The sequence below is a fragment of the Rhineura floridana genome, chromosome 3 (genome assembly GCF_030035675.1).
Source record: "Rhineura floridana isolate rRhiFlo1 chromosome 3, rRhiFlo1.hap2, whole genome shotgun sequence".
NCBI classification, from domain to species: domain Eukaryota; kingdom Metazoa; phylum Chordata; class Lepidosauria; order Squamata; family Rhineuridae; genus Rhineura; species Rhineura floridana.
In genome coordinates this window covers 9,325,279-9,348,115 of record NC_084482.1, presented here as the reverse complement: position 1 = coordinate 9,348,115, position 22,837 = coordinate 9,325,279, and the positions used below count along the sequence as shown (strand labels likewise).

General features: G+C 46.1%; 1 protein-coding gene across 5 annotated transcripts in view; it reads right to left on the bottom strand.

Annotated features, from left to right (window-relative positions):
• Positions 1-22,837, bottom strand: part of SLC38A5 (solute carrier family 38 member 5) — a 55,307-nt gene that overhangs the window by 5,948 nt on the left and 26,522 nt on the right. For 4 of the 5 annotated variants that reach the window (XM_061614295.1, XM_061614297.1, XM_061614298.1 and 1 more), the window contains exons 4-15: positions 20,698-20,813; positions 20,286-20,359; positions 19,370-19,462; positions 18,911-18,992; positions 15,752-15,834; positions 13,925-13,983; positions 13,562-13,693; positions 10,561-10,640; positions 8,567-8,667; positions 7,097-7,221; positions 6,079-6,223; positions 181-284 (exon numbers count right to left, since the gene is read on the bottom strand). In XM_061614295.1, coding sequence (XP_061470279.1) covers positions 181-284; positions 6,079-6,223; positions 7,097-7,221; positions 8,567-8,667; positions 10,561-10,640; positions 13,562-13,693; positions 13,925-13,983; positions 15,752-15,834; positions 18,911-18,992; positions 19,370-19,462; positions 20,286-20,359; positions 20,698-20,813 — 1,194 coding nt within the window. Of the gene's footprint in view, positions 1-180; positions 285-6,078; positions 6,224-7,096; positions 7,222-8,566; positions 8,668-10,560; positions 10,641-13,561; positions 13,694-13,924; positions 13,984-15,751; positions 15,835-18,910; positions 18,993-19,369; positions 19,463-20,285; positions 20,360-20,697; positions 20,814-21,689; positions 22,400-22,837 lie in introns of those variants that run through there. The other variant, XM_061614299.1, reaches the window with a different exon arrangement.

Genomic DNA, 22,837 nt, shown 5'->3' with positions numbered 1-22,837 from the left:
CTTTATAAGCCAAATGACAGGGCCTCCCTCCCTCCCTCCCTCTCTCTCTTTCAGCCAAGAAGGCTGGACAGCTCCACTTCTGCCTGGGCTTGCTACATCCCATTCTTGACTTAGCTCCATTTCTAATCATGCCTCTCTCATGTACAGCCCCATTCCGGCCCGCCCACAAGCATCCAATACCTGTATTTTGGATCTGGATAGCAGTGGCTCTTTCTCATTGGGGATAATGCGGATATAGAAGATGCTTGGGAGGATGAAGATGAGGCTGGGGGCCGATGTGGCTCCTGAAGGCAGGAGGGAAAAGAGTCAGAAAATGGGATGTCTTCTTGGGAAAGTGGCTATTCTAACCTCTGAGGTGGGGGACGGCTTGCTATGGTACAAGAAGGGAAGGATTATATCCTGCATGGTCCTTCCATCATGGCTTCCTCTTGGTTTCCACCCACCCACCTTGCTGCCATTCCCTCCCTGTTCGTTCCTGCTTTCCTTCTTCCTGGTTTCAAAAGTGTGCCCACTCCCTGCCACTTCTCTCCAATCTCCCAAGTGGAGAAGAAAACTGAGAGGAAAAAGATGGAAAATCTGAGGTTATATCAGAGTGAGTGTCCCCTATTATGAGTGCCAAGTAAGTACCTGGCAGCTACTAGTTTTGAAAGACTGGACATTAACCTCAAGACAACTGTCCCTAAATGTCAACAAATTCTCTAGCAGCAACACTGCAGATGTTATAAATCAGATTCAGCCATCTACCTTTAGGAAAGGGCTGGACCTCAGTGATACCGCATATACGTTGCACGCAGGAGGACTCAGGTTCAATCCCTGGCATCTCCAAGTGGGGCGAGGATTGTCCCCCCTCTGAAATCCTGGAAAGCCACCACCGGTCAGCTCAAGCGATACTAAGCTAGATGGACCAATGCTCTGACTCAGTAGAAGACAGCTTCACCCAGGTTACCTGCTGCTGCTTCTGTAGCTTAATGGAGATGGTTAACATAACTCTTGAAAATTTTTATCTCTATAATTGGCATTTATTTGTACCTGTCTTATTATAAACTTTTTGGGTGAGTTTTTATGGCTCATGGCCATGACAAATGAAAGGAGACATATTTCTCTAGCAGGGATCTATTTTTAAATGTTGTATATTATCTGGAAGTGAAGACTGCCAGCAGGGCTGGCTCCAGGAATGCCAGGGCCATTGGGCATCAGCTTGCCCTGGGCCCTGGTGTGTGTGTGTGCATGCGCGCGCACGCATGCGGGGGCCCCACGACCCCCACCTACCTGTCTGCTGTGTTTTACCATTGCCCTTAACGAAGATGGCAGCTGCAGTTTCCCTAAGGGGATGACGCCTCCGCCACCATCTTTGTTGATGGCACATGTGTGTGCTATGCATGCGCATCTCTGCCATCAACTAAGATGGCGGCAGGGGCTTCAGTACATTAAGGAAACCGCGGCCGCATCTTCATTAAGGGCAATGGTAAAAGACAGCAGACAGGTAGGTGGGGGTAGGTGGAGGGGCCGCGGATCGCAGAAGAGGAGCGGAGGGGCAGCTGAGGAGCCCCCTGTAGCTCCAGGGGCTGTCGGGCCAGTGCCCCACCTGGCCGCCCTTTAGAACCGGCCCTGACTGCCAGTTTCAAAGTCAGATGTCTATATTGGGAGGAGAAGGGAGGGCTGGGGGTTAGGAGGCACTTTAGTATTGCAGCATGAAACCCCAAGCTACTACTCTCTTATTCCCTTCCTATGCTAGACTTTGCAGATATATACATATATCCAGATACAACAATCACAATTAGGCTGCTTTGGTACACTAATGCACAATTATATAATTTACATAAATTTATTCTGAGCAATGAATTGTTACTGAATATATTCTCTCTCTCAAAAAAGGAGGGTACAGAGTCTTAGCAGTCTGGCCTTTACTTTCTTATTGTGACAAGGAAACTCTGTTCCTGTTATGTGATAATTAAATGTAGATTTTTCATTTTTAAGTGAAAAGAAGCCTCAGGAAGGTGCTTCCCAGTTTCAAAAGTGTGCCCACCACCCACTCCCCACCACTTCTCTCCAATCTCCCAAGTGGAGAGAAAAACTGAGAGGTTTCTGGGGGCCTTCGGGCATAGGGTATCAATGGGCCCTTTTCCTCTCCCTTTCCTCCTCAATTTCAAACCATATTCCTCCTCCCTTTTAGTCTCACTCCTTTCAAAGAAAACAAATCTTCACCAATATTGCAACCCCCTCTTATAAAATAAAAATACAAAATTTTGATTTATTTTAATTTTTTGGAGTGAATTTACCTATTTTGTAGGCCTCAGTTCCTAAGAATGTAATTTGGTTTACCATGGTAATGACTGGCAGATTACATGAATAGTATCAGAACCTGGGATCTTCCACAAAATGTACTGAGAAATAATTATAATTTTTCGCTGTTTCTGTTGGCTTCTCTAATGTTTTCACAGACAAAAAGGTGGGGGGGGGGGTTGAAGCCATCCTTTCCCGTCATTTGCAAAGATCTTTGAAAAAAGCCCTTCATATAAACATTTCAGTTCTCCACCAGGATTTTCTACTCATATAGGAAGCTGCTTTATACCGAGTCAGAGCATTGGTCCATCTAGCCCAGTACTGTCTACACTGACTGGCAGCAGCTCTCCAGAGTTTCAGGCAGGAGTCTCTCCCAGGAGATCCCTTGGGTTCACTCCTTGATGGAGCCTCTCCTACCTGGAGATGCCATTGGGGACTGAACCCAAGGGACCTTCTGCATGCAAGGCAGATGCTGCAGTGACCCTTTCCCTGCACTCACAACTTACTCAACTGTGGGGAGATATTAGGAGGCATTCTAGAATTAATCTTATAACCCCTTATTGCCACATGGCACTGTTGTATCAGAGAACCAGGGGAAGTCAAGGACTGAGCAGTAGATGAAAGGCTGCCCTTTTAAGCAAATACTATTTTTTAAAAGTTAAAATTCCATTTCTAAAAAAAAAGGCATTCACAATAATTGAGCTACAATTCACCTATATGTTAAGAAGCGTGTATAGTGTACAGAATGACACTAAAGGATACTTCCACATCACACGGCTTACATGCAGAGAAACCTTCAGATACCGTAGACCCATATAAGCACAGATGCAACACAATATTCCAGCATGGCTCAGTCCATCAGAAACCCTCATAAAAATGTCTAATAAGAGAAATCACCTGTGATGTCTAGTGTAGAATAAACACACAGAACTGGTGGAGATTTAATGCTCTTAGTACTACTAATACAGCAATTTGTATGAAGGACTAAAAAAAGGACCTTTGTAGGGACAAATTGTTAGTCTCTGAACATGCAGTGTTACCACCAGGTATCATAAATGTACACGTTTCCAAGTTTAAGAGAAGCATGATAACTAGGACCTCCTGCCAGACCTGGTTTCAAATCCCTGCTCAGCCATGAAGCTCACTAGGTGACCTTGGGCCAGTAACTCAATCTAACCTACCTCACAGGCGTATTGAGAGGATAAAATGGGGAGGGGAAGAAACCATCTTTGAGCTCCTTATAGAAAAAATTAGATATAAATGAAAATAATAATAGGAGCTTCCCAGCTACAACCAGGATGGTGGGGAGGCGAGGGAGGGGACAGAGAATTCATATACAAAAGCCCCAGTCAGGGCCGGCTCTAAAGGGCGGCCAGGTGGGGCCCTGGCCTAGGGCCCCTGCGCTCCCCTTCCGTAATCTGCGGCAGGATTGCTGCCGCAGATCACAGGGCAGGAGATTCCAAGCTGCCTGCCATTCCCCTGCTGCACCTACCTTTCTTGGTGCTGTTTTTTGCAGCTGCGCGCAGAGGGTTGCCATCAATCAAGATGATGGCCAAGGTTTCCCTAAGGGGCTGAAGCCTCTGCCACCATCTTGGTTGATGACAGCAATGCGTGTGTGTACCACCCATGCGTGCCATCAACCAAGATGGCAACAGAGGCTTCAGCCCCTTAGGGAAACCGCGGCCGCCATTTTGATTGATGGCAACCCTGTGCGCACAGTGCACCAGTCACAAAAAACAGCACCAAGGTAGGTGGAGCGGGAGAATGGAGGGTGGCTCGGAAGCTCCCGCCCTGCGATCCATGGTACCAATGCTGCTGTGAATCGCAGAAGGGAACTACCAGGGCCTGGGGCAGGCTGGTGCCCAAGGGCCCCGGCATGAATGGGGCCAGCCCTGGCCCAGTATAGACCTGAACAATGAAAGCTTGCCTGTAAAAGGAGGGGGAAGTTCTTCACACACATACACACACACACTCAGAACAGTGGGGCAAAGGGAAGGAGGTGCTGGGGAGGCAATAATTATCATGTAATTATGCATTTACCTGAGAGTAAGTCCTATTGAACCCAATGGAGCTAACTTCTGAGTAGACAAAATTGGATTGCAGCCTAAGAAAACCAGGAAAGCCTTCTTACCTTCCTTCCAAGCTCCACATCCCACTCTTAGGCTGCAATTCTAACTACATTTACCTGGGAGGAAGCCCTTCTGAATTCAACAGGGCCTACTTCTGAGTAGACATTAGAACAGGCACAGTTAGGCTCTTTTTCAGCCCCTTCCTCCCCTCAGCATTGCCTCGCTTCTGCTGCTATAGGCCACTAACCTCCACCCCTCCTCCCATTCCTGAAACTCAGGGCAGGAGGGGCAGCTTCTTAGCAACCATCCTGGTGCTTCTCTTCCCCAGCAGTAGCGCAAATGAGCAGGACAGACTGTTGCTGTAGAGCTGGCTAGGCCTTGCCTGTGCCACCGCCTGCTAATTCCTTCCTCTGCTGCTGGCCTGCTCTTGTCCCAGGAGGGCCCTCTGGGGCCCAGTGTGAGATCCTGGGCCATCGGGTCAGTGCCCCACCTGGCCATGTGCTAGCGCCAGGCCTGAGGAGGGTGCAACTGAGTGAAAGAGAGGCAGAAGGGAAGGTGATGCTTTATCCTCTTCCTGCTGTCTGTTTTTCTGCTCAAGGTCACCTCACCAGTGATTCCCATCCACAGTGTTCCAGTTGCATATTTAACTTAGTATGCATGCCTTTAGGACCCTGCAAGGGGGAAAAACACTTTGTGTGTGTGTCTGTGGGGGGAGTCATACTGTGTTCCTGGCTCTGTGCCTGATGCTGGTGATCAGAGGATCACCAAATCAAAGGCTGACAGGCAGGAGCCCACTGAAGCCGATTCCATAGCACCAGGGCCTGGAGAACCAGAGCCAGGACCCTCACAGGCACCTTCCACAGTGCCAGATAAGCAAAGGCCTCCCCATTGCAAGTCCAATGGTGCAGGAAGCACAGCACACCATGGAACAAAGGAGAAGTGTCTGTCTACAGGCCAGAAGGATCGCTCTTTAAGAGACTTGAGTTCTTCAAAAGAGGGCAGAGCTAGGAGAGGTGGACCGGAGGCAAAGGCTCAAAAGGCCTCACTTTACTCTCAGCCCTTGCTGGAGGAAGCTCTTCTAGGAGCTCTTCTTGGTGCTGCAAAAACCAACCTGCCTTGCCATGCAAAACTGAGCAGACTTTGGCCCTCCCTCAATAAAATCAGCACACAGACGTACACTGGCTCCAACAATACAAACATAACAGGTATTAGCATTAGGCCAATGCACGTGTTTGTTTTTTTCCTCCTGATTGCTGCATGCAGGGGGCAGGCTAAACCAACCACCTGCTCACCTGATATTTAATCTTTAAAAATTGACAGCGTGGTTGCTAATCACATCATTAATGTCAACATGCACCTAGGCCCTGAGCCACCCTGCTGTGGCTTACCATCACTGGGCAAGGAAAGGAAAGCACCACATACATTATCATCATCACCTTTGTTATTATTTATTTATTTATTTCATTTGTTAGTCACCTAATACCAAGCAGTCTCTAGGTGACTGCCAACAGATTAAAAAAAACACATACAGAAAGGTAAACCAATCATAGATAAAAACACACAGATAAACATTGGAATTTGTTGCTTTTATGTTATTGTTAGTTTTTATTGTTAGTCTCTTAATGTTTTGATGTTTACATGTTCTGCTTTGTATGTCGCTTAGAGTGGGTGACAATTCAGCCAGATAAGCGACTAATTAGTTGAATAAATAAATAAACATACATACCAATGACTCCAAAAATGTCCTTGATGTTTGGCACAAAGATGACAAGGAGGTTGACAATGATGAGGAGGCAGGAGGCAATGATGACATGACGAAGCCAACTGAAATCCTTCTTGTGAAACAGCAACTGGTGGATGGCCCTGCGGATCTGGGGGGGGGGAAGGGAACGACAAGAATGTGAGCTACACAGGACCCGTGGTAAATAGGTGCTCCGGGTGATCTAAGAGACCTCTCTCACTCACAGTTCAAATGCAACTGTTTCCAGGGCGGTAGCCTTATTAGTCTGCTGCAGCAAAAACAACCAAGAGTCTATTAGAGCATTTTATGTGATTGAGAAACACTGATGAGGAGGTGACAGACATCCTGATTTTCTTCAGCCATATGCCATAATAAATCTGTTAGCTAAAGTGCCAGCAGGTACTTTGTTGTCTTTGCTCAAATGCAGGTGCTTTAATTGCTGTTTGTATTTATTTTTATTTATTTAACTGCAAAAAAATCTCTATACTGCCAACATTTAGAAACATATCATGGCGGCAAACAATAAAGAAAAAATCCAACAATAAAATTACATTGATAAACCAAGTACAGAATGCATTATTAATCAATAGATCATATTAGTACATCAACAAAGCTGGATCACCCTTCAGGGGAAGTCTGGGTGAACGGGTAAGTTTTAAGCAAGAGCCTAAATCAGGTGTGGGGAACCTTTGGCCCTCCCAATGTTGTTGAACTACAACTCCCATCAGCCCTGGCCATTGCCCATGCTTGCTGGGGCTGATGGGAATTGTAGTTCAGCAACACCAGGAAGACCTCAGGTGAATCCATCCTTGCTGTACAACCTCTGGAGCGAGACCCAATGGCTATGATCTAAGCGTGCCTGTCCTACTTGCAACACTACCTCTGCGTTGGGATGGGAGTAAGAGTGGAAAGGAGGCAAATTAGAGAGAACTAATTGCAAGTGCTTTGGGGATGGAAAGCCATTCAGTGTTGTCATCGAGGACAGAGAAAGGCAGTCTCTTACCGGGAACAGAACCACCGGCACCGTGAGTGTCACAGCCACCAGCACAGCCAACCGTACACAGAGGACAAGCTTGTCTGCGGCATCAACTCTGATGTAAGTGTGCAACATCTCTGCTTCAACACTCCCTGCCAGAAAGCAAAAAGGATACATTCAGCAGTCATAGAGATGGAGGGATGTAAAACAATGAGGTGCAGGGCTAGACAGGAGGGCTTTTAATTTGTACATCCAAAAGAGCACTTTCAGACTTTGGTGTCAGTTCTCAAGCCTGCAACAAATCTTGAACTGGAGAAAGGAGCAATGTCACAGTGTGGATTCAGCCTGTGTGCCACCACCAGGCTTCAGCCAGGAAAGGAAGGGGCATGTTAGCACATCCTTCGCGTGAAGAAGGTCCCAGGCTCAGCCCAAGCATCTCCTGATAGGGCTGGGAAAGACCCTTGTCTGAAACCCTGGAGAGCTGTTGTCAGTAAATGGAAACTAAAGGTTCCTAACGTGGCACCCATGGCCGCCAGTGTGCCCACCACAATCTCCTATGGCACCCACAACAGGTCTCAGTAAATATTCCCTCAAAAATCCACAGTGCACGAGATCGTTTGCTTTTCCTCCTTAGTTTCTGTTTGTACTGGCTCAACTTCTCCTACACTGAAGCTTTTATGCCACACCCCCATAGCAGCCATTTTGTGATATGCCATACCCCATAGCAGCCATTTTGTGACTGGTGCCCCTGGCACTTTCTCAAAATTCCAAGTGTACCCCCTGGCCCAAAAAAGTTGGCAATCCCTGGTGTAGACATTACTGAACTAGATGGACCGATGGCCTGACTCAATCTAAAGCATCAACATATGTTTCTAAGGAACTGCAGGAAAACCAACCAGCCCAGCAAGGAAGCATCTTACAAGACGGCAGAGCAGGTCATGTGATACTCCTAGATGAATGAAAAGATTCCACATCAGTCTTGTTCTGAGCAAGAAAGTGGTTTTGCTTTTTATGCTAGCTACAACCCTCTTTCCCTCCGCCTCATTGTCAGCATGACAGGACCTGGGTCTGACAGTTATAATATGCACACATTTGCAGAACATTTTTTAAAACACAGTTGCCTGCAAGTTTAAAAAAAAAGTGCACGTTTTCTTTCAGCTCAGTTTGCACATAAAAAACATGCAAGTACTAGAAGCAACATCCAGTTGTGTAAACTGAATTTTTGTTTCGTATCCAATATAATGTGCTAAAAGTGTCTTATCATGTCTGTATAGATGAATGGGGACAGTATTCTGCATACACAATACAAATAGTAAATTAAATAACTAACGATCTGCTGCCCTTTCATGACACCCAAACTCTGAGTGAGTAGCTGCCTCACTCTTGCCTCACAGTAGGGCCGGTCCTGTTTGCTCCTCTGTTTCTGCCTATGAAAGAGAATTAAATGGTGTCCCCATAGCACCTTACTATTACCTACTGGGGCAAATTGTTCCTTACCGTAGAAGGTGAGGTAGCCAAAGATGGCGGTCAGCAGGTACATAGAAAACATGGCAAGGATAGAGACATTGGCTACATTCTGCATCTGACGCTTTGAGGCCCTAAGTAAGACACAAATAGTTCACATCTACTGTTTATAATTTATATTAACTCCTAATCCCTTCTCAAAGTGGGGTGGGGAAACAGAACCTAGGAGTTCTGGCTTCCAAGCCCTTGCTAAAGCAAAGCAACAGAGCTTTGAGGTGTGTCCCATTCATGGTGGAAGTTGTGGGTTGACTTGGGTATCTTAGGACACAGTGTTATTTTACTCCAGTTAGTTACTCTAGGCTCTACACTACCCCTTGGTTCTGTACCCATATTCACAAATGCAGATTAGAATCTGGGAATTCAGAGTTAGAAGTTACCAGATTGCAACCCACCAAGAATCTGTTTCCCTTTAAAAGTTAAGAGGCCACAGGAGGTCCTGCAGCTACTGCTGCTCCCAACCCATTCCTCTATCAGTCTCTCTTCTTACCTTCCTTCCCTGCTTGCTATGGGGCAGCATCAGAGCCCTGCATATTATAGCGAGTGGGGAAGAAAAGCAGGCAAAAAGACCAATGGCAGGAACAAGGAAGGAGGAGCCATATCTGCTTTGCATCCTACAATCTCATAACTTGTAAAAAGAATTGCAACCTGGCAACCCTAGTGGGAAAGGGATCACTAACCCCACCCAGGAAAGGCTCCATGGTTCAGGGGTACCTTGAAGGCACAACTGTGACCTACAATCCCAGTCCACCACTCCTACATATGCTGGAAGGGCTGTTGGTCCTCAGCAGTGAAGGGAAGGACGACACTCTGCGAATGGCTCAAATGCGTTCTCCTTGACCTCAGCATTCATATTTGGCATTCAAAATGGGCCCCAGCTCAAATTAAACTCTAGGACTGTCCCCACCCACCAGTCTTCTACTGAACAAACTAGAGTCAGAATTGCTACTGCACCGTGTAGACATACACTGAAGGTGAAGGGGAACAACCGCCATTTCCCCACACTTTTGTTCTGCACCCTGACTCTGTCTGCCAAGGAACAGTTTGAATTAAGTGCCACTGATTACCTGGCAGATGCCGTTGCAATTTTATTTTATTTTAAAGAGGTTTTTTTATTTTAAAGAGGTGCATGGCAGGTAAAAAGGGGTGCCTTGCTTCACACTCCAAGTCTGGCATAGGGAAGGTTGGCGTGGGGTGCCTTCAGAGATTTGTGCTCCACTTCTTGTCTAGCAGTTACCCTTTGCACTAGTAAATGGGAGGATACCGTGCCCAGACTTAACTCTGTCACAAGCACAACTGCAGAGGGGTCAGTTCTAACCGCTTGAAATGCAGCACACAAACCTAAAAAGCTCCTCTCCAGGGACTGAGAGGATATCCCAGAGGCCTCTGGGGTAACCTCTCATTTCCCAAAAAGGGCATCTACCATTCATGTCAGCCAGGAGCAGGGCTGCTGGACTCAATATGGGTGTGATGATGTCATGGAGGGGGAGAGGAGGAACCCAGACCCCAGGCAGCTTCCAGGTTCAAGAAGGTGGTCCTTGCTGCTCTGCCACATGCTCCTCCCCCTCCATCCTCCCCCTTCCATTGGTCATACAGCTGGAAAGGGACCCATTTTGTTATTCGGCAAACTTATTATAGTAAGCAAGTAGGGAGAGCGCTGTTATATTTAAGCCCTGCTTGTGAGTTTCCCATAGGCATACGGTTGGCCACTGTTACTGGACTAGATGGACCTTTGGTCTGATGCAGCATGATTCTTCTTCTTACGTTAAGGCAGATTCTTCCTAATGTTTTTCTGGAAAAAATCTTCAAGTAATTCAACCTCTTCTGCATGTTGCTTTATCCACAATGGACAGGGCTCAACTGTACTGCCCTCTCTCTTTTTTAAAATTATTTTTACATCCTTTTAAAGCCTTGAAAACAACCAAGCCTTTCCCTCTGTTAATCTTCTTTCAGGCCTCCAGTTTACTCACCTACGTAGCTCAGTGTAAATGGGAAGGACCTCCGGATGGCAGACAAAGGCAAAGGCCAAGATGGGGATGGCATATGCTGTCTGTGAAAGGAGAGCGAGAGAGTATAAACCCATTCTTTGTTCTAATTGCCACGTCTAAAACCCAGTCCAACACATCATCTCCGCTGACGGGTGTGCCTTGCTCCAATAGCACCAAGTGGTTTCCATTGAAACATCTACTAAAACACCGGGAGAAAACTCCATTTTAGCAGCAGTTTCAATATGAACTGCTTGGTGCTACTGGAGCAGCAAAGTCCCTGAAGGTGAGGTTCCCAAGCACCTGACAAGTAGCTGGTTGTCATGGACTCGGGAAGCTCTGTGCAACGGACTTTGATGGGCGGGTGAGACAACCCACCTATCAACCATGTGATGTCATAATGGCACCAGGTGACGGACAGGTGAGGTGTCTTATCCATCTGACAAAGTTGGTTTCTGTGGAGGTGGAGCCGGATAAGAATGTAGACCACTGGGCCAAAAAGGTTCCCCACCCCTGAACTAGCAGAAAGCATTTCTGTTGGTGCAAAGCAAGGCACCAGATTGGCATCAACCCCCATCTTATCCACTGTAGCCTTCCATGCCAATTCCTCTACTGTTCTAAAGTGTCACTGAACCCTCAAGAGCAGCTTTTGCGGACTGAGGCAGCACAAGAGGCTGCTGTAGGTAGGGAGGAAATGGTGAAAAATCAAGTGCCCCACCCTGCACAAGCAACAGTGTTTTCAATTCATGCAAAGCTACCATTGGAGACAGCACAATAAAAATCGCATCAAAAAACAATCACGTAAAGAGTAAGGAATCTTCTCCTCTCCACTGCTCCCCGAAGGCTGCCTTCCCTTGGGAGAAAAGTGGTTGGGGCCCTGTGCACGCACGCACGCACGCACACACATACATGCACGCATGCACGCACACACATGCACACACACAGCTCACTTTACTATATTGTGAAATGAGAATGGGGCTCCTCTCATGCGTTGCTTGGAAATGGTACGTTGATTTTGCTGGTAAAGCAGAGACACAGAGCTCTGCTTTGCCTGCTTGACTGGCTGTCAGGTAAGTGAGTTAGAGCACCCTGCTCTTGCTTCCCCATCCCAGTCAGCTTCCGTACTGCTGAGCAGGTGATGCACAGAAGCCAGTCAGGCTGGGGAGTTAGTCAGTGAGAGGGAAAGGGGGCATGGCCTCTGAAGAGTGCTAGGGTTGGAATCAGAGACCTGGCGAGCCAGATTTGCCTGGCAGGGGGCAGGGGTTCCCGGCCTTGCTATAAAACAACACTGAAATGAAGGGAATGATTTTGGGGATCTATCATTGTTGGGCAGTATTCTACTAATGAGTCCTGTCAGCGCCAGAAATTCTACTTGCGCAATAGGAATTTCCTTCTCCTCACCCTGCAAACCCCTCCATGCCCTCTCCAAATCTGCTCCAGAGGATTGGGGGAATGCCTAGAATAGATTTAGGGAGCATGCGAGGGGATTAGCGGGGGAGAACATTCTGTTGCGCAAGCAGAAATCCTTAGGCTAATGGAATGATTGCCTTAATGCTACATTGGATTCCACCCATTATTATTATTGCTGTTATCAAATAATAAACAAATTGGGGCAGCAGAAACAAGGGATTCAGAAGTAAGCAATTCACAAAATTGAAAGACATTCGCAAACATTAATGTCAATGTTACGTTTAAACTTCCAGATTGGATACCACATATTCACACATTTTTCTGTGCTCTTTCCCTTTCCTGAATCTTACCATTATAGTAAGTTTTGACATCAACTTTGGCCATCCTTACTTTTATTATTGGCATATATTAGAATTTGTGGCTATCACTACAGGTTGAGTCTCTCTAAGGTGAGAAAAGAAACTGCTATTCTAACCTTTGCTAAATGCTTTTTCTGCATCCATGAACTTCACAGTGGCTTCCTCATTTATAGAATGTGTATAAATTATAATGAAGGCTCTTCTGATACTGTCTGACAGGTGATTCCCAAATATGAAAGCTGCTCCTGACGTTTATACTTACAAATTATCTTTTTTCATCTGTTCACCCAATAATGTAAGAAAAATATTAGTCCTAGTTCAGGAAGGCTATACTGTCGGTCCATTCCATGGGTAGGCAACCTGTGGTCACATGAAGCCTTCTCCTAATTTCATATGGGTGGTAAAGAGAAGGAAAAATGGGGGCAATGGGGGTGGCAGAAAAGGGAGTAGTCCCATCCACTATTGGCACCAGCCCTGCCCACCACCAGTATGCAACCCCCGACAGATTACCCCTGAGGGAATGTGGCCCTTGACAGAGAATGTTGACCATCCCTGTTTACATGACCTTGATATATTTTGGGTGTTCCATCAACATAAGGATTTCACTTGCGCAATGGCACATTCTTTCCCTCTTCTCCTCCAGTGTGCCCCCTAAATCTGTTCCAGGGATTACCACAACCCTCTGTAGCAGATTTGGGGAGGGTGTTGGACATGCGTGGGGGAAGGATTAGTGGGAAAGTCCCATTGTGCAAGTGGAAATCCTTGCACTGATGGGACTAGTTAGTAGAATACCACCCTTTATGACTAAGAGCTTCATTCCAATATTACAGTATCTGATGTTCACATAAACAGTTTAGAAAGAGATGAGTTAAAGGCTGGCTTACTGATTCCTCAATATCTTTGCAATAATTTGTAGGAAGCCCAAGTGGGCCAGATGTATTATTCAAGACTGCGTATCACTTGAGATTCTTCTTCTCACTTCCTGGAACATTAAATGTTTACCTGCATCTGACAATGCTGGTATTTCTAAAGTGTTTGCACACACACACACAGGCCTGATATCCTCAACACCTGAGTTATCAGTTGGATATAATCTCCCATAAAAATGTACAGATTCATTTATAAGCTCTTCATTTGATGTCCTTTCTGTACACCCTACAGCCACCATTGAGTCACTAGACCCCCTCTCCCGAGGGCCTCAGGATCCCATTTCTAACCTGGGAGTTGACAGTGAAGAATTCGGCAGCACAGACTTCATCTGTGACGTTGTGCCCATTATAGTAGATGGTGGGCTTTTCAGAGTGTGTCTCATTGAGGGGGCAGAGAATCTCAAATTTCTTGTAGATCACCTTTATGGTGAGAATGAAAAACGGATGGTGAGTATCAGGATCAGAAAAGGAGCACGGAGCGGATAGAAAGGTGGGGTGGGTGGAAAAGCTGCAGCTGCCAAACTTTCCCCTTACATACAAGTATTCAAAACCCAAGATACCCAATTTACTATTATGTCTGGTAGATTACAGAAGAGGTACAATTCTCCAGCCAGGAAAAGATGGAGTAGCTGGAAATCCCTGTCAACTCACCGAGATGAGGAAGAAAAACATACAGGTAAGTGAGAGTCCACTGGTATAACCAAGATAACCTGTCAGGAGAAAGGGAGAGAGGAGAGAGAGAGAGAACATTAAGCTTCAACACAGAGTGAGTGATAAAAGAGACTCAACAGGTCCCCTACTTTAGTGCTCTTCAACCTGATTTTAAGCAGCTTCCTTACAGGCAGAAATCCAAAGGGCACATTTTCCCTCATCATGGTATCTCTATGCCAGCAAAAACAGCACCTGTTGGACTTCTCTCCCTACCATGTAACTGTTAAAAGGTACAAGAGTCCTGATCAAAAATAAATAAATACTATTAGGGCTAGAAGAAAAATCACTGGAATGGAAATCTCAGCAATTTGCACTTGGAGGGTGGGGGAAAGGTAATTGAGGCCCCCACACATGGGCAATTTGTACGATAGGGATGAACACATTTATTGGGCACTTCCAGATTGCTGTTATCTTTGGGCGGGATTCATTTACATACTATCAAATTCAGGTTGCACAACTAAAGTTGATTTGGTACTCTTCAGCAAACAAACCTGCTTCCCCCCGCCCCGCCCCCAAATCAGACTTTTTGCAATAAGAAACATGACAGGGAAATGCATTTGAAAGTGTGGCATAATACCTGCTTGACACAAAGTTATATAACCTCCCCACAAACAAATCAGAATGAATGCTCAGTAAACAGGTAATGCCATTGGACCTCCCCAAACAACCCAGGATGAATGCTCAACAAACATGTTGTCTGGACGGGACCACAGTGATTCATGGGCAGAGGCATCCTTGCCATGGAGGCAGTGGCTTCCTTTTTGAAGATTTAATTTCTCAACCAGGAGGGTGTTGTTGTTTTACTGCCACCTGTGGGGACACCACCCTCCCCTCCAATGCTCCCTACAATGACTAACTTCATTCCAGGGACTTTTTGGGAGCAGGAGGGAAATGGCTGTTACTCCCTCAGAAGATGCTGCTGACAACTGCAAAGCGCTTTCCATCCTGGAAAAGATTTTTTTTTTAAAGAAAAAGAAGCCACTCACTGCCATGATCACCCTGCTTCCCCTCAAAACACTGTGAATATGCTTCCCTCACCAATCCCTAAAATCAACAAAACAGCCCTTGCAAATGCCCCCCTAAGGACGGGGGATGAATTTTGGTTCAGGGCCCTGTCGGATTCATCCCCAAAGTACGTGTACAAACTGCAGATAGCAAGCACACCTGAAGGGGGCAGGAACTTCCCCCTTCACTTTCACACAGGAGGAAACGCCTCTTCTAAGACAGTACTTGCTCACTGCAGCATATTTCCCCATCACTTTGTCTCCATTCTAGGAAAATCTCCATGTGCTTAATTCACATGTGTTATGCTATTAATGGCAGAGGTGCAGGGCTGGGTGGGGTGAGGGTGGCAACACACTTTAGACTTGACAAAAACCCTGCCATAGGAAAATAACACACACACACACACACACACACAAACATACTATTTTCCTATGGCAGGGTTTTTGTCAAGTCTTGAGCTTCTTCACACCAACAAACTCTACAGAGAGAAGTGCAATTCCTCAGAGTAGCAGGTTTGACGTGACAGTTGAGAACAGGATGCTCATATTAAGCAAAGCTGGTTCCCTCCAGCAGGGGGCAGTGGACATACAGATGCACCCACCAATACGGTGCAAAATATCAACACATAACATTGCCTTGAACTCTCAGGTGAAAGGAAGGAGACGTCCCCTGCAGTGACGCAATTGCACCCAGCAACTTGGACATTGTTTATCCAAGCGCACTCAAGCAAAACACCATGGGCATATGGTCTCTGCTACTTACCCAAATGTTTCATCATAGCCAGGGGCAGGATGACACACACGGTTACAATGATGATTAAAACATTCCCGTTCATGTACCACTCGCTGAAAACAAACAATATCAAGGTCACAATAGCCAATGGATGTGATGTCTTTTGCCCGAGAATGAACAGAGGCAAAAGGAAACAGGGCTCCTGTCCTTTAGAGGTTGCATCAAAGAGGGAATTTAGGCAATTTTTCTCACCCTTACATAATAAACTGAAATTCCCTCATCCTCACAATGACTGAAGAGCACAGGGGCAGTGTTCTCCTTTGCATCTGGCCACTCAATCCCTTCCCCTTCATTAAGTCTGTATAGTTAGCAGGAATAACTAGCAAAATACTTTCCAGAGGGGTAGCCTATTGTAGCAAAAAAGAATAAGAAACTTGTGGCACCCAAAGGACCTTTCATTACGGCAGGTATGCAGAGTGTATGCCTTCCAAATGTTGCTGAACTACAAATCCTATCATCTCTCGCCATTGGCCATGTTTGCTAGGTCTGATGGGAATTGTAGTTCAGCAACATCTGGAGGGCCAAAGATTTCCCCTACCTGCGTTATGGCATAAATTTTGGCCAACCCAGAATCCACTTCATCAGAAAGCTTATGCTAATAATAAATTAGTCAACCTTTAAGGTGCCAAAAGGCTCTTGATTATTTCTGTTGTAAAAGACTAAGGCTTGCTATTTATGCATGGAGGGAATGCCCAGGCACAGGGAGGACTCCAGGACCTGCAACATGCTCCTTATGCACTAAGATGCATTGTGCCTCCCCCATGGATGGACATGCATATTGATGGTCACCCGACAAACAGATGTCAGCCCCACTACACCACTGTCCCTCAGTGTAGTGCTTTACTTTCCCCCAAAGCAAAAAAAAGGAAGACAATTCACTTATATGGAAGTAGATAAAGGGTGCACTAAGGGATGCCTTTGAGGTAGGGGTAAAATATGTCCCTGGTGACCCCAGAGCCTGAGGCAGGGTCCCAAATCACAGTTCATTTATTGGCAGCCCACATCTGCATACCTGCCAGGGGTTCTGTTTCTTGATCAGTGCTAGAGTGTGCAGAATGTTGGGAGAGTGGAAACCAGGAAGAGTGTGTGTGTGTGTAAATAAGCAAATGCTGAATGAGGAAACAAACATAGGCTTAACAACTGTTGAGTTAATTGTTTTGTGAGTCATCAGCACTCTAGAGACAAAGGGGAAGAAACACCAGGATACTACTGAAGAAGGCCTATAGATCAGTGGGGGAGCCAAGGCTTTGTGTGCAAAGGGCTTCAGGTTCAAATCCTAGCATCCCCAGTTGAAAAGATCTTAGGTACCAGAGCTAGGATAGGCCCTCTGCTGGAGACCTTGGAGATCCATCAACTGTCAGGTTAGACTGTGCTATGCTAGAGGAACCAAAGGGCTGACTGTGTAAGGTAACTTCAATATAGTATTGGTAGTTTCTGTTTTCAAAAACTAACTTTCCTAACCCTGGAGAGTCGGAGCGAAGGCACCAGAATAGAAAATCACAAGATGTTTTCTAGATCAGAGGACTATCCCAAGACAGCATTTTGCTAGGTGCACATTTTGCTGTGCACACTGACCTCCCTGTCTCCATTTTACCAGTGGTCAGGCTCCATATAATCAATCTCGTGGCCTCTGACACCCGGGGCTTCCCAATTTGCAGCATAAGTACTCAGGCATAGCCAGATCATTGCAAAATCCAAAGAGAGATGTACTGTTATACTGTGGGCTCTCTTTATCTATTTACAACTTGAAATCACTTTCCTTTTCATTGTGGTTGAAATGGGGGGCGGTGAGCTTTCTTCTACCATGCTCTTGATTAAAATCCAGTGTAGGCCACCAGAGGCCCTCCTCATAGCTTCCAGGACCATACCCAGACACCAGATGGCCCCTTTTCTATACCTTTATCCAACTTAGGGGCGCACTTTCTCCAACAAAAGCAGCCCTGGGGCTCAGGGCTGAGCAAGATTCTCCCTTGCCCTAGAGTCCTAACATTTTGATTTACTATTTTTAACAGCTGGGAGAGCGTGGGGCAAACAACATGTTACACAACACAGCTATGTGAAAGATTAGCCCAATGGCTACTCTCCATAAAATCAATCTATAAAGCAGCCTCAGGAAGGGGGGGCGATTTGGCATGGAAAAGCAGCAGGGAAAGGAGAGGTGTTTAACCTTTCCCTTTCCAGCCACTTTCCCCCTTGAAACTCCTCCTCCAGCCGCCTTTACCCTCATTTTATCTAACTTTGGAATGGAAGAACGTCCATCGGGGTCATGTTACAACGTGGCTGTAGTTTGGCCTCAAATTCAAAGTGAAAGTCAACTATGAAGTGTCAGGGGGCAGGTTATAATTAATTGGTGAAGGAATAGTCCCTGCTACCCCTCTCAACATGCCTCATTTTTGTTTGAAGGGGAGGGTTGAGTCCTCTAATTCTGAGGAATGGAGGGGGCAGTGGCTGGAGCCCAGAAGCCCCCTGCTTAGGGAAGGCATGTGAACAGGGCAGCAATCCCCTCAGATGGATCCATTTATAGAAGGGAAATTGAGCCAAAACAGACCAGCTGTTTCTCTCCATAAAACAGCTCCAAAAGCCTCACAGCAGACCTAGCTTGGAGGGAAGGCCGGGGCAGTGGGGATGGGAGGGAGAAAGGAGGGAAAGAGCCAGTTTCATCCCAGGTCACCATGGCCCTAAGGGGACTCTGTAAGGGGAGGTCAGCAAAGGTTCAGATCCTTAAAATCATGTTGATATGATTGGGTGCTTCCTCCAAGCTGACCCTGAGGTGTGATACTGTTGGGAGTTTTCACTGACTATATGTACAGTAAGCACAGTTTTAATTTAAAAATACATTGGTCATTGCTAAAATGAATAAATAAATAAACTGCTAGAAAGGGGAAATCACCCCAAACTCTTTATGGAACAGCTGTGGAATGTACATAGGGCCAGGCTGAGGAACATGGTGGCCCTCCAGATGTTGCTGGACTGCAACTCCCATCAGTCCTAACCAATGTGGCCAATAGTCAGGGATGATGGGAGTTGGTCCAACAACATCTGGAGGGCCCACAGGGTCCCCAAGCCTACACTAGGGGTCACAGAAATGGATATCTTAACTGCTGCTGAACTGGAGATAGCTTTGCTTACCCGTTGCTCCCTGACAGTCCTAAGAAGGTTTGGATCACAAGTGGCAGTTCAGATTTAACGATGAACAAGTAACTGGACATTGCTGTGAAAAGAGAAAGCTGTTAGGATTCCCCAAATTCCTTTTTGGTCTGGTGGGAGGACAGCAATCAACAGGCCACATGATGGAAATATTCCAATATCACCATTGCACATGAGCAAAATCAGGTAGCGGGCACAATACAGAATTCATGAGAAAACAGAGTTTCAGCACCTTACAAGGTTCCTTACCCACAACTCTTCCCCCACTAGCGGAAATATAGAATAAATTTGGCAAAGGAAGCAACTGTCTGCCAATGGACTAAATGCATCATGTGTACAGGCACACTTTTTGAGGGAGAGGGGGAGAAGTTGCGTTACCATGGCAGATTCTTTCTTAGCATCAGAGCACAGTGTAATCTATGGGTCGGAACAAGTCCTTACCTCCTATGTTGTGTATTGAGATAACCACACCAGCAACCACTTTGCCCCCGTGGCCAAATGCCCTGAGTCCCAGCTGTTCATAAGCTCTAATTCCTAGATGAAAGAAGAAAAAGAGAGAGAGACGCAGAGGTTTTGGGGTTTTTTTGACAAATGGCTGGAAATCACTTTAGTTATAATCCATGATTTCCGATTAGTGTCACCACTACTGCAGCCCATTCACATTACCTCTGTTCACAAGTGAGGCTTCTCCCACTGTAAAGATCACCACGTTCCACCTCAACTATGACAGGAGAGGATATTCCCTATCCTTCCTAGTTATCTAAGTATAGAACTCTGTTGTTGTATGGTAAAGAAACATGTGAACTGTAGTCTGGTGAGCATGCTGAGAATTTACCGGTAGAGAACTCTAGACCCACCTCACCGCACTACAATTCCCAAGGATTATCTGGGAAATGAAACAACTCTTAAACCAGTTTATGTCTATAACATAGATAACCTCTTAGAGCCGGTCTTTCTAGCTGCATTGGTGTCTGGTGGGATGCAGTGTTATAGCATCTCTGATCCTTACAATACACATGTGGGTTTTTGTGGCCTGAGTTAGTTTCTCCTGGTCCAAAGCCCAACATGATTGTTCACTGTGCAACCTAATGAGGCTACTGTAGGATAGGGACAGACAACAGTTTAGGATATTTATTCTGTGTTTCTTTGTGGTAGGGAAGGATTTGGCAGATGTGTGTATTGTTTCAAAAACCTGCCAGTCAAATTTCTCTTGAACCAGTTCCAACTCTCTTTTAAAAGTTCCAGGCACTGGAATAAACCTCCCCATGGCCAGAATGCTTTTGACTGGTGCCTTCCAGTGCTCTACTAACTGCACTCTAGGAGTAGTGAAGGACTTAACCTGCAGCCCACAACTTACCCACGACCCCAGCACATTTCAGCAGCAGATGAATGGAATAGGCAGAGAGCAAAGCAATGCTGATCAAAAGCACCCTGGTAAGAGAAGGGCAGAAACAAACGTCAGCCCCAAACTGCTCTCCCAGGAACAGGCATAGGACCTCCAACTTCCCAAGCCTCAACTTCAAACCTAGCCCCCTCCCACAACCAGCCACAGAATCCCAAATTCCACAGAGTTGTATCCAACCTCTGCTTGAGCTTTTGCTATTATGATGCCACCAACTGTGGTCCCCAGATGCATGCTCTGTGCAAGCTATCCTGCAAACTGTGTACATCAACGGGTGGATGAGTGGGGCGAGTTTCTAACCCCTTCCCTCCTTCCTCCTAGGGCTTTGAACCTCTCCTTGTCAGTGTGTTGCAGGAGAGGCACTCACACAAAGAGGATGATTCCTGTGTTCCTCATGGCGTAGGCCAGACCTAAGATGCCGCTGCCCATGATGGCGTTGCTCAGGTTAAAGACTGACATCCCAAACGACGTCTTTCCCTCATACTGCAAAGTCAGAGTCACAAAAAACAAGTCAGAGAAAAAACAGCAGGGCACACGAAACAGGGGTTTTTTTGTACATGGGGGAAAACTAGTGGGAAAAGCCTTATTATTATTACTGATGATGATGAAGGTGATGTAAAGCAGGCGTGGGGAATGTTTGGCCCTACAAATGTTGCTGAACTACAACTCCCATCAGCCTCAGCAAGCACGGCCAACGGCCAGGGCCGATGGGAGTTGTAGACCAAAAACATCTGGAGGCTGAAGATTTCTCTCCTCTGATGTAAAGGGACTGACACCAACAGCAGTGTCCCGGAGCCAGGAGGAAAAGGAACTTGGAAAACATGGCGCTTGTGCTGGTAGAATCTTGTGCAGCCCTGGGAGGAAGGGCGGGATATAAATCTAATAAATAAATAAATGAATAGGATCAAGGGGGAGTGGGTTCTAGTTTTGGCAGGTAGGAGAATTTTGGAGGGCAACAAGTACCACATGAGTTTCAACCGGCCTTCCTCAACCTGGTGGCCTCCCAGTGTTAACAGACTACAGATCCCATCATTCTTGATCACTGGCCTTGGTGGCTGGGGCTGATGGGAGCTGTGGTCCAAAATATCTGGAGGGTGCCAGGCTGGGGAAGCTTGGCTTAGAATATAAGGAGCTGGGAGATTCAAGGGCTACTCTGCTCAGGCCTGAGGGCATATGGAGCAAGATGGCGCTAGTAAAGGGTGTTACTGGCATGATGTGGAAGAGTGGCAAATTGGAAGAGGAACTGGAGGGTGCTTTTTGTCAGGATGATTCGGGGGAGGAGGGGGGGGACAATCGTAAGACCAGTAGTTCACGTCTAGAAAAAGAATTGCTAGAGTCCAGAAGAGTCCATTTTCTTACCTTTTGACCTGGAATTTTAGCATCCAACTGATGTGAAACCAATGACATCAGACTGAGTAGAACTGATATTCTTTAGTGAAAAATTAAGGGTGCGGACTCTCATTATCTGCTGGGTGGGTAGTTTGACCCTCTAATGAGTTTGATTCCCAATGATAATAATAATAATAATTTTCTTAAAAGGTGGCAAAATGGTACAGGCATAGCAACAGTGGAAATTGTACTGCTATTTACATCACAGGCAATAGGAGCCTCCAACCCTCCTGCCTGCCATCACATTCTATGCCACAACGCAATAGATTGCAACAGATTGTGCTGGGGATGAGGGAGAATGGTATTTCTCCATGTGCAATATAAAGCACACACCCAATGTAGGGGCAAATGCTACAGTCCCGCTTCAAGTACACAAATGAAGGGTAGATGTCTGGACAGCCTGTCACAAAATGGGTGACAAACAATTATGTGTTTATTGTGCTAGAAAGGGATTTTCTGAAGAGGACCTTGTTGCCTGCCAGCATGAAGCTGCAGTCCAGAGTAAATGGATATAAACTTGCATATGTGCCCATTCTAAGTGCCAGTAAAAAGTCAGGCAGAGATAAAAAGAAAAAGAAACAAGGCAAGTGAGAGACAAAAGGGAAGAACTGTGGACAATGGTCAATCAGGAATCCCAAAAGAGGAAAGGGCAATGGGTTACAACAGCATGGCTCAGAGCAGCTGCAACACATCAAGAAAATCATGTGGTGCAGGTCTTCCTGCTAGGGTGTACCATCACTGACTGCAGGGGGAATGTCGTAATGTTTGAATGCTTCTGTAATATAATTAAAATCCTTCAATGTGTAAAGCTAGCATGTTAGGGAGAATGGTTTTTGTCTAGCTTTCTCTATGCCATACTGTTTTTCTCTGCATAGGACCTATTTTAAATAGGAAATAATTCAATGCAGTCTCCACACCTGCAGTCTGAATGGTATAATCCAGGAAAAGCAATTGCATGTGATTCTCCTGATTATGTGCTTCAGCTCTTAGTGTCAACAATCATCTGAAGTGGCCAGAAGAGATGGAAATGAGGACAGGAGGAAAGGGTAGAGATGCAAAGGTTGCAATATCTGTTGGCCTGTACAGGAACTCCTGACAACCCCATAAAATCTGAGGAG